Source organism: Diabrotica undecimpunctata, chromosome 7 (assembly GCF_040954645.1).
Source record: "Diabrotica undecimpunctata isolate CICGRU chromosome 7, icDiaUnde3, whole genome shotgun sequence".
Classification (NCBI taxonomy): Eukaryota; Metazoa; Arthropoda; class Insecta; order Coleoptera; family Chrysomelidae; genus Diabrotica; species Diabrotica undecimpunctata.
Genome location: NC_092809.1, coordinates 107,040,796 through 107,055,280, shown reverse-complemented (window position 1 = coordinate 107,055,280; position 14,485 = coordinate 107,040,796). Strand labels below are relative to the sequence as shown.

The 14,485-nt window shown below is 32.5% G+C and overlaps 1 protein-coding gene across 2 annotated transcripts in view; it reads left to right on the top strand.

Moving 5' to 3' along the window:
- Positions 1 to 8,643: 8,643 nt before the first annotated feature.
- Positions 8,644 to 14,485, top strand: part of ara (araucan) — a 335,452-nt gene continuing 329,610 nt past the window's right edge. The window contains exon 1 of one of the 2 annotated variants that reach the window (XR_011951429.1): positions 8,644 to 9,199. Coding sequence is in view for 1 of the 2 variants with exons in the window: in XM_072537947.1 (XP_072394048.1) it covers positions 8,939 to 9,199 (261 nt within the window). In the remaining variant the exon portion in view is untranslated. The remainder of the gene's footprint in view (positions 9,200 to 14,485) is intronic. The other variant, XM_072537947.1, reaches the window with a different exon arrangement.

The window sequence follows — 14,485 nt, the reverse complement described above, 5'->3', positions numbered from 1 at the left end:
GTTTTTCGATTAACCTTGGGTAAACCTTTGCGTTTTAAGTTCAAAGCTACCATACATTTCCAACGTTAAAAAAAAAACTTTTTTTGCACATAGTAACAAAAAACACCACTATGTTGTTACTAGCAAAGTTTTTTAACATTCTAACTCTACAATTCTAAGTTACGGTAAGATCAATAATGTTTTTAATAGATAATTATATGGTAGCTAATTATAATTTATTCTCTTTCAGCCCTGAAGAAGCCAAATTAATTCTCTTTTGCGAAAACATTCTACGAAACAATTAATAGAGTCTTATTAGAGTCTTTCTTGCAGATTTCCCCAATATTTAAGAGTTTACTATTTAACTTATCTGCAAAGATTAAATTTTTTTTCTATATATATATATATATATATATATATATATATATATATATATATATATATATATATATATATATATGGGTAACACATACAGCAACTTAAACTTATTAGTGCGTAAGGTTTTATTATGTAATTTGCAATTTATTTAAATTTTGCAGTGGATTGTGTATTTTATTATCTTTTATTTTGTGATATTGACGATTTATGTCATTTCAGTAAATTTTTAATTGTTATTGTTATTTTTCTGCCTTTTTGTAAGCTTTGTCTATGAAATTGTAAAATTTTCAGTTTCAATAAAGCAAATTCTAGTCTATTTTATTCTATAGACATGGAAGCAAAATATGACCAAAAACGCAAAAAATGTTCGTACATATTTTAGGAGAATTTTTCCTTCTCGACAAACCTTGAACTTTTTAAAAGTAGAACGCAAATAGATAGTTTGGAACGTGACTGTTTACCTTACAATATAGTTACAACGTATAAATTACACATATTTTGATTGTATCAATTATATTCAATTATACTATAATTTTACAAGTGCGTCGTCGACATGATAGTTTTCTTTGTATTTGTCTAATAATGACATAATTTGATTTTCTTTATCAAATAACAACATAATCCATTAGTGGTTGGTTTCTTATCTGGAACATAAATATCTTGTTACGGTCACTTAGTATTTTCAAGACACCACATAAAAAGCTAACGTTTTTGCATAATTAACCTCTCCATCGGATCGACCAATGAGGGAAAGGCAACGGACTGTTGTTTTGCAAGAGAAACGGTGAATAGAGAGCACATATAACATATCATAGCTCGGGAGCCAGAACGTTTCAAGGATATATTTATGTTCATTTCAAATAAAACTGTACTTTATTAACAACGATAATAATCAAAAATATTGATTTTCTTTTATTTTGTTTCCTCCATTAATTTGGTTTCAAAATTAATGTACACACTTTGATATTATTAAACAGTGCAAATACCTGCTTCCTATTATATTTTTAGTCCTAATATTTTCTAAATTCCTTACTATTGTTCGATAATTTTACCACCTAATTAATTTTTGCATGTAGCATTTTTGTTTTTTTTTTTAAACGTTAAAATATTTGACGTTGCTAATTACAGATTAAAAGAAACAAATTATATAGCCACCAAACCAAGCAGATTCTTTTCGTTCTGTGTCTCCAACTTACTGTAATGTGTAAGCTTATAGAAAAAATTATAAATAAACGTTTACTATGGTGTCTAAAAGAAAATAACCAACTAATTAATGGAGAATCGTCGACAAGTACCTAATGATTTCGTCCCTTAAAATCGACCACCGACAATTTAGTAGATATAGAAACACATTAATAATAATTTCTGCAATAACCAAAAATGTATTGCAAGTTTGGCATCACAACATAATACCAACACTGGAACCATGGAGCTATAAAGGAAATATACTTGCTTTTATTAAAAATGATCTCCTAAATAGAAATTTCAAGGTAAAAGTAAACGGTCTTCTATCTAATGTGAGATACCAAAAAATAGCACACCTCAAGGCTCGGTAATCAGTCCTACGCTTTTCCTTATAGGTATTAATGATATGATAAATCAATAAATAAATCAATTCATGCTAGATTATATGCAGATGATCTTATAATATTCTTAATGGAAAATAATATACAGAGCATGGCCAAACTACTACAAGTTCAACTTGATAAATTTATAGCATGGTCTAAAAGGAGAGGTTTTCGCAAGTAAAACTCGCTGTATCATATTCTAAAAGAAACCCAAGCAGATAAAGGAAATACCTTCTTTAAAACTTGGGGATCAGACACTTGAATATGTAAAATCAATTAAATATCTAGGTTTAAAATTTGATCAAGCTCTAACCTGGAAGGACCACATCAAATATATATACACATCGGTTTAGAACGTCTTTCGACGTTTTCCGATACCTCAACACCATCTCTTCCTATCTTCGCAGTCGTTTGTTGTTAAATTTCTTTCGCTCATGGACTTGTTTACGCCGTGTTGCCATTCTAATCTGGGTCTTCCTCTTTTCCGTCGACCTATCGGTTGCCATTCTATTACTTTTTTGGGGAGTCTTGATGCTGGCATCCGTTGGCATCGATGTGGCAACCACATCAAATATATTTCAGCAAAATGTCAAAAAAGACTAAATATCTTGAAATGTCTTCCTGGTACGAACTGGGAAGCGGACGGTAGAACTTTATTGGCTCCAAGATCGATTATGAATGCCATGGTTACTCGTCTGCTTCAACAACAACTCCAAAATTTTAGACACCATTCAAAATAACGCTCTTAGAATAATATGTGGTGCATTTAAAATAACTCCGATCCATCGCTTCTAATATTCAGTACGCAAAAATCGTATTCCCTTTTATGAAAGATGCAGACGAATCATAATTGAATTAAACCTTAAAGTCCCCGAAATCTATCCTAGCAAGATACCAACTCTCTCTTCTCGGTTAATGTCTTTTCCTTGTATAAATTTGGATCTATAGTCAGAAAATAGGACAAATCAAAAATAACCGTCATTTAATTAGTTGTAAATATTAAGCATTAATTTCTCAATTTTCTTCCGATGGATCTAAGACGGAACATTGAGTAGAATCTGCCTTTGTAACAAAGGGTGAAATAGAAAAATATAAACTAGCGGTTACTATTACCATCTTAACAGGAGAACTTTTTGCGATAAATATTATTTGTATAAATCCATATGTTACGTTACAAAAAGTCCTGAAATTAACTTCCTAATAATTACTGACTCACTAAATTCTCTAGAAATTATCTTTAATATCTTCCCATGTTGTGGCCAAACAAATTAGATAAGAATTTCACAATTGATATTACAGAAACATTGCTTTTCTGTAGGTGACATCTCATATTGGAATCACGGGAAACAATCTGGCAGATAAATATGCACGAGAAGCCTTAAAGGATGCAACTATTAAGGTATATCCAAAAACTCCAGCAACAGATCTCAATCATATTTCCACAGAAAAATAGTTGACATATTATGGAATAGCACATGGCACAAAAACAGGCGAAATTACCTGAGATAAAGCCAACATTTCAACCATATTCTAATAGTTCGACTAATCGTTTTTCTTAGGTAATCATCACGCGAATGCGGCTTGGTTATAGTCGCCTTATGCATGGATAGCTAATGACACGAGATCCTCAACGGGAGTCTTATGCTTGCGAGACCACTCCAACAATAAAACACCTTTTTAGTGGAGTACCCGCTATACAGTGCAGAAAGAGGTGAATTGGAAATAATGGAGAATTTGAAAGAACTATTCTTAAAGTGCGGTGCCCAAATGATTATTCAATATTTAAAAGCAATAAAAATTTGATTGTTGTACTTCACTATGGATATTAATATTCTTTTTTTTTTGCTAATAGCCATGTAGGCTGTTGCGAGTATTTAAATAAAAAATATTAAAGCATGTTCGTACAAGACTGTCAATATTTACAAGACTGTCAATATATTAGTCTTTCAATTTCTAGAGGTTGCATATTCTTAAAGATCTTAAACATACCACGATAAATTTCGTCTCTTATTGGATAATACTCTGAAAAGACAAACTGCATCTTTCAAATACTACATTATATGTTTTTCCTTTTCTTCTTTAGTGAATTGAAGTGAATTTTTACATTTATTATTATTGGCCGACATAGGCATGCCTGAGGGATGAATGATTTGCCATACGTTTCTGAGGTATGCGTAACATAAACAAAATATTTGGAAATTACTAATACAATCTTTTTATTTCAAACATGTATCTATGTAGAGAAGTTTTGATTATTGTTTTTATCTGTAATAGAAAATTTGATGAACCTTTCCTTGTATAAGTTAATAGTAACTAATTAGACGTTTTTTTTTTTATAAAATTGTCTAATCTCTGCTCCCAATTAATGTTTTATACATCACTGCTGCTTGTCCAAATGAATTTCCTTGAGTGCTCGTTCAAAATTTTTCTGAACATCTCCCATTTTCTGTGTTGTATTTTTTTTGTCACAGGACTTTTTACATCATTGGCTCAAAGTATTGCTCAAATTCTTGTTACTGTTAATAGCATAGTTAGTCCATCTAGAAAAGTTCTTAGTTTATGTGTGGAATTTTTTTTTGCGTTCCAAAAATTAAAAAAAAGACAAAGAGAAGGGATGAAATCTCTGCAAAACTAGGCAAATATGGAGATGAATACCAAGCTAATTCAATCACAAGATGATAGCAAGAGTTATATGGGAAGAAAGGCAAATGCCCTTTGCATTTCATCCATTAGACAATCTATATATATATATATATATATATATATATATATATATATATATATATTCTCTAATATAAATGACACACGTCTGAGCCCATACTGTGAGAATACTGGTTAAAAATCAAAGTAAATACAGATCTTGACGACTAACAGTGGATCTTTCGTAATACATCTTCGTTTTAAAAAATAGATACTTGAAAAACCAAGAATTTAGATTATGACACCTTTCACCTGTTTGTAATTTTTAGAGTAGCATATAATACCTACTTTAAGTAGCTTACAAAGCTTTAACATCGGTTACTACAATTTTACGGTTTGTACGAAGAATGAAAAAAAGAGAAAGATAAAGCAATACTCAACACTATAAAGAAAAGAAAAATGAGCTACTTTGGTCTCATACTAAGAAACGAGAAATACGAGTTGATGCGGCTGGTCATACAAGGGAAGGTGGAAGGCGAAAGAGTAACGGGGAGAAGACGCACGTCCTGGCTGAAAAATCTGAGACAATGGAGTGGGAAAACGTCAACAGAACTTTTCAGAACCGCTGCAGATTGAGTCATTCACAAATCTCTTATCTATGAAGTATGGTTAACACTACAACCATAATATCAGAACCATAATATACCAGAATATTCTAATAGCGACCTCTATCGAGAAAAAATCGAATCCTCCTCGCCCAAGTTTATAACTCTTTCTATTTCTTCAGATATTTGTATACTCGTAATTTGCGAAAATTTCGACCAGAATAGAACTTACACAAAAAAGCTTTATTAACTAGCGTTCTGTATTGTGTAGTAGAAGTCTGTCATTGACCACACGTAAGAGTATTGAAGTTCTACGTCTGGTCCGTTTTGTTTTATGGATGTTAAAACTGTACAACAAAAATAAAACATCTGAACAAATTAGAAGCATTTGAGTTGTGGTTTTACCGTCGCATGCGCAGAATTCCGTGGATAGCAAACATATCTAACGATCGTGTACTAGAGACCATGCACAAATAGAGGGAATTGATCATTAAAATGGTCCAATACTTCGGTCATTTAATGAGATGACCTAAATATCGCTTACTCCATTTGATCATTTAGGGCAAAATCAACGATAAACGCTAGGTCAAAAGAAAACAACTGTCCTGGCTGTGTAACATTTGACAATGGACAGGTCGAACAGTCGAGGGACTGTTTCATGTAGCTGCCGACCGAGAAACATATTAAGACGATAGTGAACGCTTCAAAATAAGAACCGCACACAAAGAAGAAGAATATTTGTAGGTCATCTCAATAGAGAAGAATTTGCAGAAGTCATTGACAACCTCCATTAGAGATAGCACCTCAAGAAGAAGAATATCGCACAAATAATGACCATTTTTTAGACGAAATATTTTATTTAGGCACTTACATACTAAGATAGTCCACTTTAATCTTTAGTTTTAATTATAAGTACTTGTTCTTTTACAGTTTCTCTTAGCATATTTGAAACACTTTATTTAAAAAATCAATATATGCTATAATCTGATCAAACACACAATATAAACCTGAAAGGACATTTGACTTTTCGTTAATTGACGCTATAGACAGACCAATATACTAAGCATACTTTTACGTCAAATGCTTCTAATTTACATAATTTGATTGGTTGGAGACTGAGCATATTCGAATTGGTCATTCTCTCGTTCGTCCTTTATGCATTTGTACTACTTTATGTGCGTAGAACACCTGGAAACATACAAAATCGTCCCAAACTTTCAATTTGGATTCAGAACTGGTCACTCCATTCAAAACGCATTGTCAGAAGCAGAAACCTTAACATCTCAGGCAATTAATGAGCACAACAGGCAAGCTATAAGCATCTTTCTCTATGTACAAAAAGCATTCGAAAAGGTATGGCACGCTGGTTTGATCGAAAATCTTTGCTCTTACTTATCCGCCCGGAAAATACTAGTTAAAGTCGCTGATAAACTATCCACTTTGTTTACTTCTTTAGCAAGAGTACCACAGGGCTCAATATTAGCGCCAATACTCTATACAGTCTACAACAGTGACCTCCACACCTCGTCTGAAAGTATCCTGGTATATGCTGACAACACGGCCCTATTCTCCGTAGGTCCCCCAATGGCCAATTATATAGAACGCTCTGTATTCGAAAAATCATAAGATCAACTCGATTTAATAGTCAAGTGGTGCAAGAAAAAACTCTTAACCCAGCTAGAACACAACACATTTTATTAAGAAATCCCAAATGTTCTCTCTCAGTACTAGAACAGGACAACCACATCTTGCTCAACAAAGAACGGCTCGATTTCAGACCGTCAGTGTTCTACTTCGAATTCCCAAAGACACTCAACTGGAACGCCGACTTTTAAAACATCCTTAATAGGGTAAAAACAGAGCCAATCTTCTAAGTGGTAAATTGGGAACACTAACCACGTTACTCTTCTCCATACTTATAAAACGTTCATTAGGCCTATTATCGAATACTGAGCTAAAATCTACATAGAACTCAACAAAAGTCAACTTAATCAAGTTATGACTATTGAAAGAAAGATCCTGAGGAGAATCATGGGCAAATAACGTGATAATCCATCAGCATTAATACACCAAATAGCAAACACCTCAATATTTATGATATGATACTAAGCCTCAGCAAAAGATACGTTCTCTGCATTATACAAAGCTCGAGCAACAGAGCAAAGGAGATATTTAAAAAGACATACCACCGACGACGACAAGTCCTCATCAGATTTCCTAAAACTAAAGTTCCCTTCTTGTCACAATCAAAACAATCCTCCTATAAATATCACAGGCAATTGCCAAAAATGCTGATACAAAAGTCGCTCCTAAACATATAGCTGTGCGAAAATGTAAATGGTAACCAACTAACCAACTTCAACCTAAGCGAGTACTAAGAACTAAAAGCACACCCTCCCTAGCATCTACCACAATACACACATGTATTTTTACAAATGTCCTATCTAGATCCCCAGTAATAAAAAAAGAGCCTATAAAGTTTATAACGAGGTCATCATAACGTTTGCTACAAGTCTCGCAATAAGAAGATACTCATTTGATACTATCTACCCTGTGTAGTACTGATATTAATCACATTTAAGTAACATTGAACTAAGAAAAGGTAAGAACAAATAAAGATTTGAAACCTATTTTTACGATTTAAAAAAAAGCATTAGATAATATTAATCCGTTATGTAGAAAATCGCAATATCAATATAACACTCCGGATAAGAATGCTTTGATGTTATATTTTCTCCACTCTTTTGTATGGGGTTGAGGCCTGGACACTAAAACAATCCAATATTAAAAGTTCAATTGAACTATTTAGGCGCTTAATCAACAAAATTATAATTGCCAGAATGATTTCTCCAATCTCCAATCGACCGATTTCTGATAGGAGCGGAACTTAAAGAAAAAGAAGAATGTAGACAATACTTTCCTCCTTTAGGAGATCTGAATTTATATATATTAATATTACTACACCTCATTCTAAAAATAAAATTTATATGTCATTTGGGTTTTTATTCAATACTTGCATTTTCTTTAAAACTTGAGAAAAGATTATTATTCTTCAGTAATTAGAAATCACCTGCTGAAAGATTTAAATTTAATCGACGAATATATCAAATAGAAGAAGTAGAAAGAAAGATATTTGCTATTTTATTTGTGATCAATTATATGTAGAGATATAGAATTGTGTCGATAAAATTTTTTGATTGAATTTTTAAAACAAATTTTGAGTTTGAGTGTAATAGTTTGTTGCTGGAATATAAGCGATTTTGTATGTTTATGAACATGATATGTTATAAAAATGAAGTGAACTTGCTCTCGGTCTAATAGTAGGCAAAGACCCGCGGGGTCGCTCATGTACATCGTGCAGCTAATTATAATAGTGTTCGGGGGGTTGGCACGGTGCATCCACGGTGGGGATAGAGGGGGGCGGTCACCACCGACCTCACGCAGTCTCTCACGTTGCCTACGGAACCGCTGTCCTCCACACACATTGTTACACTGAGCCTTCCTCTACCCATACGCTCTGGACACGTACAAACTTCCGACCTCTACGCCGGTAACTCACTGTGACTCCAGTGCCGTGCTTGTGACTGTGCTCCCGAACTTCGGAAATTGTGTCTGAGGTGCCGTGCGCCCCGTCGAAGTGACACTAACAACAACAATAAGAGTTCGTGACAAAAATAAAGTTGTTTTTTTTTTGACAAAATGCGACACCGCGTCCATATCTAATTAATTGTTCACGGTGGGCCGATCACTTCGTGGGTGTTTTTCAAGATGGAGGATGGCTGGGAATCCCACGTATCCCCTTTGATGATGGGCGTGGGGATGGGTGAGATGCAAAATATGGGAGAGATGCAGACGCATGGACAGGATATGTCGGGAGATATGTCGATGCAGCATCATCACGAGATGAGCGCGCACACCGACATTAGCCAGGATTTACATCAGGATCTTGAGCAAGAAATACACCACGACTTAAGGAATCATCATGGTGACAGCATGGCAGGATCCAGTGGGGATTATTATTCTCACCAGGTAATTTTATGGTATTATTATTTATAAATAAGAAGTATCTTAATATGCACACTACAATTAATTTTACGAAACAGAATCATCGAAAAACACGCTTTGTAAAATTAGGTAACACTTTTGAGAAGACCCACTTATAAAATGTACTGTCATCAGTGATATGAGTATATATATATATATATATATATATATATATATATATATATATATATATATATATATATATATACGTGGATATCAGATCCTTTTTTTATTAGCGGGTATTTAATGATTACAATATATTTGTCATAAGTATAAATACGTCAATGTCCTTAAGACATTTAATTCTATTGGATAAGTTGTAGTTCAATATATTTTTAAACTGACTTAGTTCTTCGGAAATGTTATTGATGCCTTGGTCATACGAGTAAAGTAGTCATTCTGTAAGTATGTACTGGACTGTTTTTTGGCATCTAGAGTACGACCATTCTGGTAGTAGCTGTTTCGTTAATAAGTGTTTATGGGTTATTGTTGTATGACCAATTCTTAGACGATTTATAACCACCTATATTCTTCTTTTTTCTGGAAGTTGGAGGCAGATACCGATAGAAGGTTTAATCACTTTAAAATGTGAGGTATTCGAATCCCAACAATGATGAAAAACTTGTGTACAGTATTGTTTGATATTAAGGTAGATATCGGTAACTGGAATTTATTGATAATGTCACTGCGTTCGTATGAGGTTGCCTTATCTTCTAATGCGTCAACCTTTTCATTACCTGGAATATCTATATGAAGACCAGAGCAAATAACTTGATAAGTCACATTTTTTATTTTGTTCAGGAGAACATTTTTAAAGTTTAAAACTATGTGATTATGTTAAAATACATCTTACAATTAATCAGTAATAAAAAGATAAAAATTTGTTATATTTACTGTTGGTTTACGTTTTAAGTTTTTGTAATTTATATCGCATATTAATGGTATTATTTGTTTTTTATTCATCTACATAGACTTAACAAGTTTTGTCCTGTAAAGAAGGACTTATCACGATATTTCCCTATAAAATCATTGACTGTCTATTTTTACTAAAAAATAAAACAGAAATAGAGCAAATATATTTTTAATGCAAAAAGTATCAAAGGAAACATTGTCATAAAAAACTTTTATTTTACAATATAATTCCAATTTTCCATGTTGCATTCCATTGTTGTCAACTACTAGGATTACCTGGACTTATCATCGTTTTCCCCTGTTTGCAATGGACATGTCAAGTTCTTTCCCTGTACTGGGTTTTTTCAAACACTTATTATTTTTGACTTATCAAGTTATTACTCTGTATTGTGTTACTCTTAGAAACCATGTAATTAAAGCTATAAAGTGGTATTAAAAACGAGAAATGTCAAAAATTGGACTTATCAAGTTCTTTTCCTGTGGTCTTTATATGGGATAGTATCCCTAGGAAGTGAATGTTTATATTTTTGTTTTGCAGGTATAAAACAAGTCTTTGAATAGACTTGTTTTATAATAGACTTGTTTTATGCTTTGGAGTACTAATAATAAATCTAAGATAAACAAAAGATTAGTACCTATCTGTATATTTTTAACAAAAAAATACGCTGTAAGAAGTATGTATTCTTATGACATATTCGATAGCATCTGTGATAAGGCTGTGGCACTTTTTGCGCGTCTGTTTTTGATGCGTCGTAGAAAATAATGTCATATTTTGATAGAATTTCTTGATATAAGGTACTAACGAGATGTTAGGAGTATGAATTGCCCCAGGAGGTTCAGCTGCATATGTTGATAGCGAGTATGTCATTAAATTGGTGTTATCCATGATTCATTATGACTTCTTTAAAGGTTACATATTTTGAGTGTCTGCTACTTTTGTGGGAAATGTTATTTGTATATAGGAGCAGGTAGTTGGGATTGTTAGTATGGCTAGCTATGCAGTTAAGCAACGTATCATAGTTTGATATGCTGGTTTTTTATAAATAAAAGTCATTTGTTTAGTGCAGCTTAAAGACTTCCTACTGGACTTTTGTGCTGTACTGACTGTGCTTTTGATAATGTCTAATACCTTAAAAACTTTTTTACTAGCAGCTGAATAGCATATTGCGCCATGATTTAATTTACTACGGATAATTTTTTTTATGATCGGTTCATTTCAACTAACTGTCGAATATCAATCCTAAAAAGCCTGTTGAATCTACTTTTTTTATGATAATACCATTAAGAATTAGGGTACGTCTAGGGTACGTTTGCTATTGGTTTTACTTTTATTATATTTTCACCGGAAAAAGCAAAACCACATTTTTTGGGGCGATATTCCCAGTTTGTAAAGAAATGACTGAAGGATTTTTGTAGCAAGAGAGATATTACAACTTTTATTGTAAGCTATTAGATCGTCAAAATACAAATTTGCTTTTAATGGTAATTCTATATCTTCTTCTTCTTCTTCTTCTTTTTATGTAGACATGTCTGTCTGTTTTTCAATGTGCCTCCAGTAAGTTGTCGTTCCATTGTTTTCGTGGTCTTCCTACTTATCAGTTTCCTATTGATGAACCGTCTATTATTGAACCGTATTATGATCGTTCTATTCAACTCTTCTATTTTTTACCCAGTTCTTGATGTTCTTCACCTTGCATCTATGTCGTGTATCTTTACTTTTAACTCTGTCCCGTAGTGTCTTACCGTGAATTTTTTTTAGTCTTTTCATCTATGCTGTGTCTAACATCCTTTTTGTCCTCTCTGTGTCAGGTCGTGTTTCTGTCATTATTGGTCTGATGACTGTTTTGTAAATTCTGCCTTTCATTTCTTTCCCGATATTTTTATTTCTCCATATTGGCAGCCCGGTTTGCTCTATTCATCTGATCTTCCACTTCAGTTTTGAGCTTTCCGTAGCTAGATAACGTGATGCCTACATATTTAAACCATCACTTGTTCTATTATATGACGTTCCAGCTTCAATTTACATCTTAGTAAATTTGCTGTTAGAACCATGCATTTTGTATTTTTTGGGGAAATTAACATGTTAAATTTTCTGGGGTCTTATTAAATTGGTATAGCATACATTGTAAATCATCTTCAGTTTGAGAGAGCAGTATTGCGTCGTCTACGTAGCAGATTATTTTAAGTTGTTTTTCTCCTATTTGGTATCCTTGTTTAGTTCTTACTTTTTTATTATTTCATCCATAATCAGGTTGAACAATAGAGGACTCAAGGAATCTCTCTGTCTTATCCCATTGCCAGCCAATTCAATTCCATTCCTTGTGCCCTATTATTGATAACTAATAAGAAAAGTACAGGGCTTAAAGTGGAACCTTGTGGATTTCCGTTTTGTAAATGGTCAGCCTTTGAATTGATGTCATTAGCGCAGACTTAAAATATCTTATTTCTCATGAAATTTTTACCAAAGTCTAGAAAGTTTCCTTGTATGCCGCAGAAATTTACTTTTTTTTAATGCGATGTCGCCATGCAATATCAAAGGCTTTATTTATATCGAAAAATATGAAAATGACTTGTTGATTATTCCTAAAATATTCTCATATGTTATTTACGAAAGATATAGATTGTCATTTGTCGATAACTATTTTCTAAATCCATTTTGGATCGAGGGCAGTGGCAGGTTTTTCTCTAAAAACCAAACTAATCTATTAATGAATATAGATTGACACCAGATAGATCGTAAGTTCTTGTATTTTTTGTCACGGTTATTAAATTATTTATAATATCTTTTTTCTAATGATACTTCCATTGATTTTTATTTTTCATGAGTTTGTATTTGTCATGTCAAAATACATATATTTTATCTCCTGTAATTCGTTTTGTAAAATCCAGTCATGTATTTATAAAAAGTAGTATGAAAAAGTGGTTATTTAATTCCCGAAAAACCATTAGAGATTTCAAAAATATTAATTTCAATATCTAATTAATATATATATATATATATATATATATATATATATATATATATATATATATATATATATATATATAAAAGATTGATACATTTTTTTAGATAAGGTAGAAATGAACGAAAATATAAAAAAAATATCTAAAATGATTACTAATATTGCTTGCTAGAAAAATTACAAACTTCGACATGTGAGCAAGCAGGATAAGACTCCATGCCTCAATGACTATAAGGAAATAACCAAATTGGTTACAAACTAAACAACACCACGAATAGGATCAATAAAGTTGGACTGCAACCGGTATTTTGAAATGCTTTATTGTTTTACGGTACCTTATGCCGTAGTCTGGAATTATTTCTTCTTGTCGTTTAATCTTCAACTAGAACAGTCATTATCAACTTTAGGATAACGGTCATAACTGTGAGCAGCTAACTGACAGGTAACCGAAAACACAGGTAGCAATGGATCATTACTAATAAGGTACCATAACAAGTTTTTGATTAAGAGTTAATGAATAAATAAACGAGACGGAAATTACAATAGTTTAAGAAGAAGAATACAAAAAAAGAGTAAATGCTGGGGAGAAAAAAGTATAATCAAAGATTAAGATACTAAACCAACTACTGGATAAATCAATAAATCAATTAACTATGAAAGTATGTTAATCTATGTACAGCTGGTTCCTAAAAAACTGATACGACTCTTCAAGCGTATTTTGTAGAAAATTGAGCAGTGTATTTTGAAGAATAATACTTATTATTTACATACTGTCACTGTCACTGCCAAATTTTAGAATTTGTCAGTTAACTTATTCTATTTAACCTCAAAAAATTGCTCCACGTGCTAGCAAAGAACTAAAAACAAGAATTGTAACGAAATTAGAAGATAGTTGGTCACTATCTGCCGTAGCGAACCATTTTAGCGTAAGCAGAACAACAGTTTTTTTATAATATTAATAAAAGATGGGGAGAACAAGAAGAACAAGATGCAAAAATTGCAAGAATTATGTCACAGTTTTCGGGAGAAAAGACAACAACTTGCCACAGAATTAAAGCATCGCATCTTAGGTACCGAACTGCAGCAAAAAAATAAGTTCTTACACCACAACAGAAGCAATCAAGACTTATATTTGCTTTGAACCATCAGCTACAAAATCAAGATTTTTGAGACAGAGTAATATTTACAGATGAGAAAATTTTTCAATCTTCTAAAAAGGGCAAAATTGGGGAGTATAGACCAGATAATAATATATTTAATCCTCTATAATGTTGATAGATATCGAGCAGCTGGTCATTTTAGCGCCAATGTATGGGGATGAATTTCATCTAGAGGAATAGAAATGATATGGCGTATTGATGGCAAGTTCGCCAGTGTTAGTTATGCCTGTCCAGTT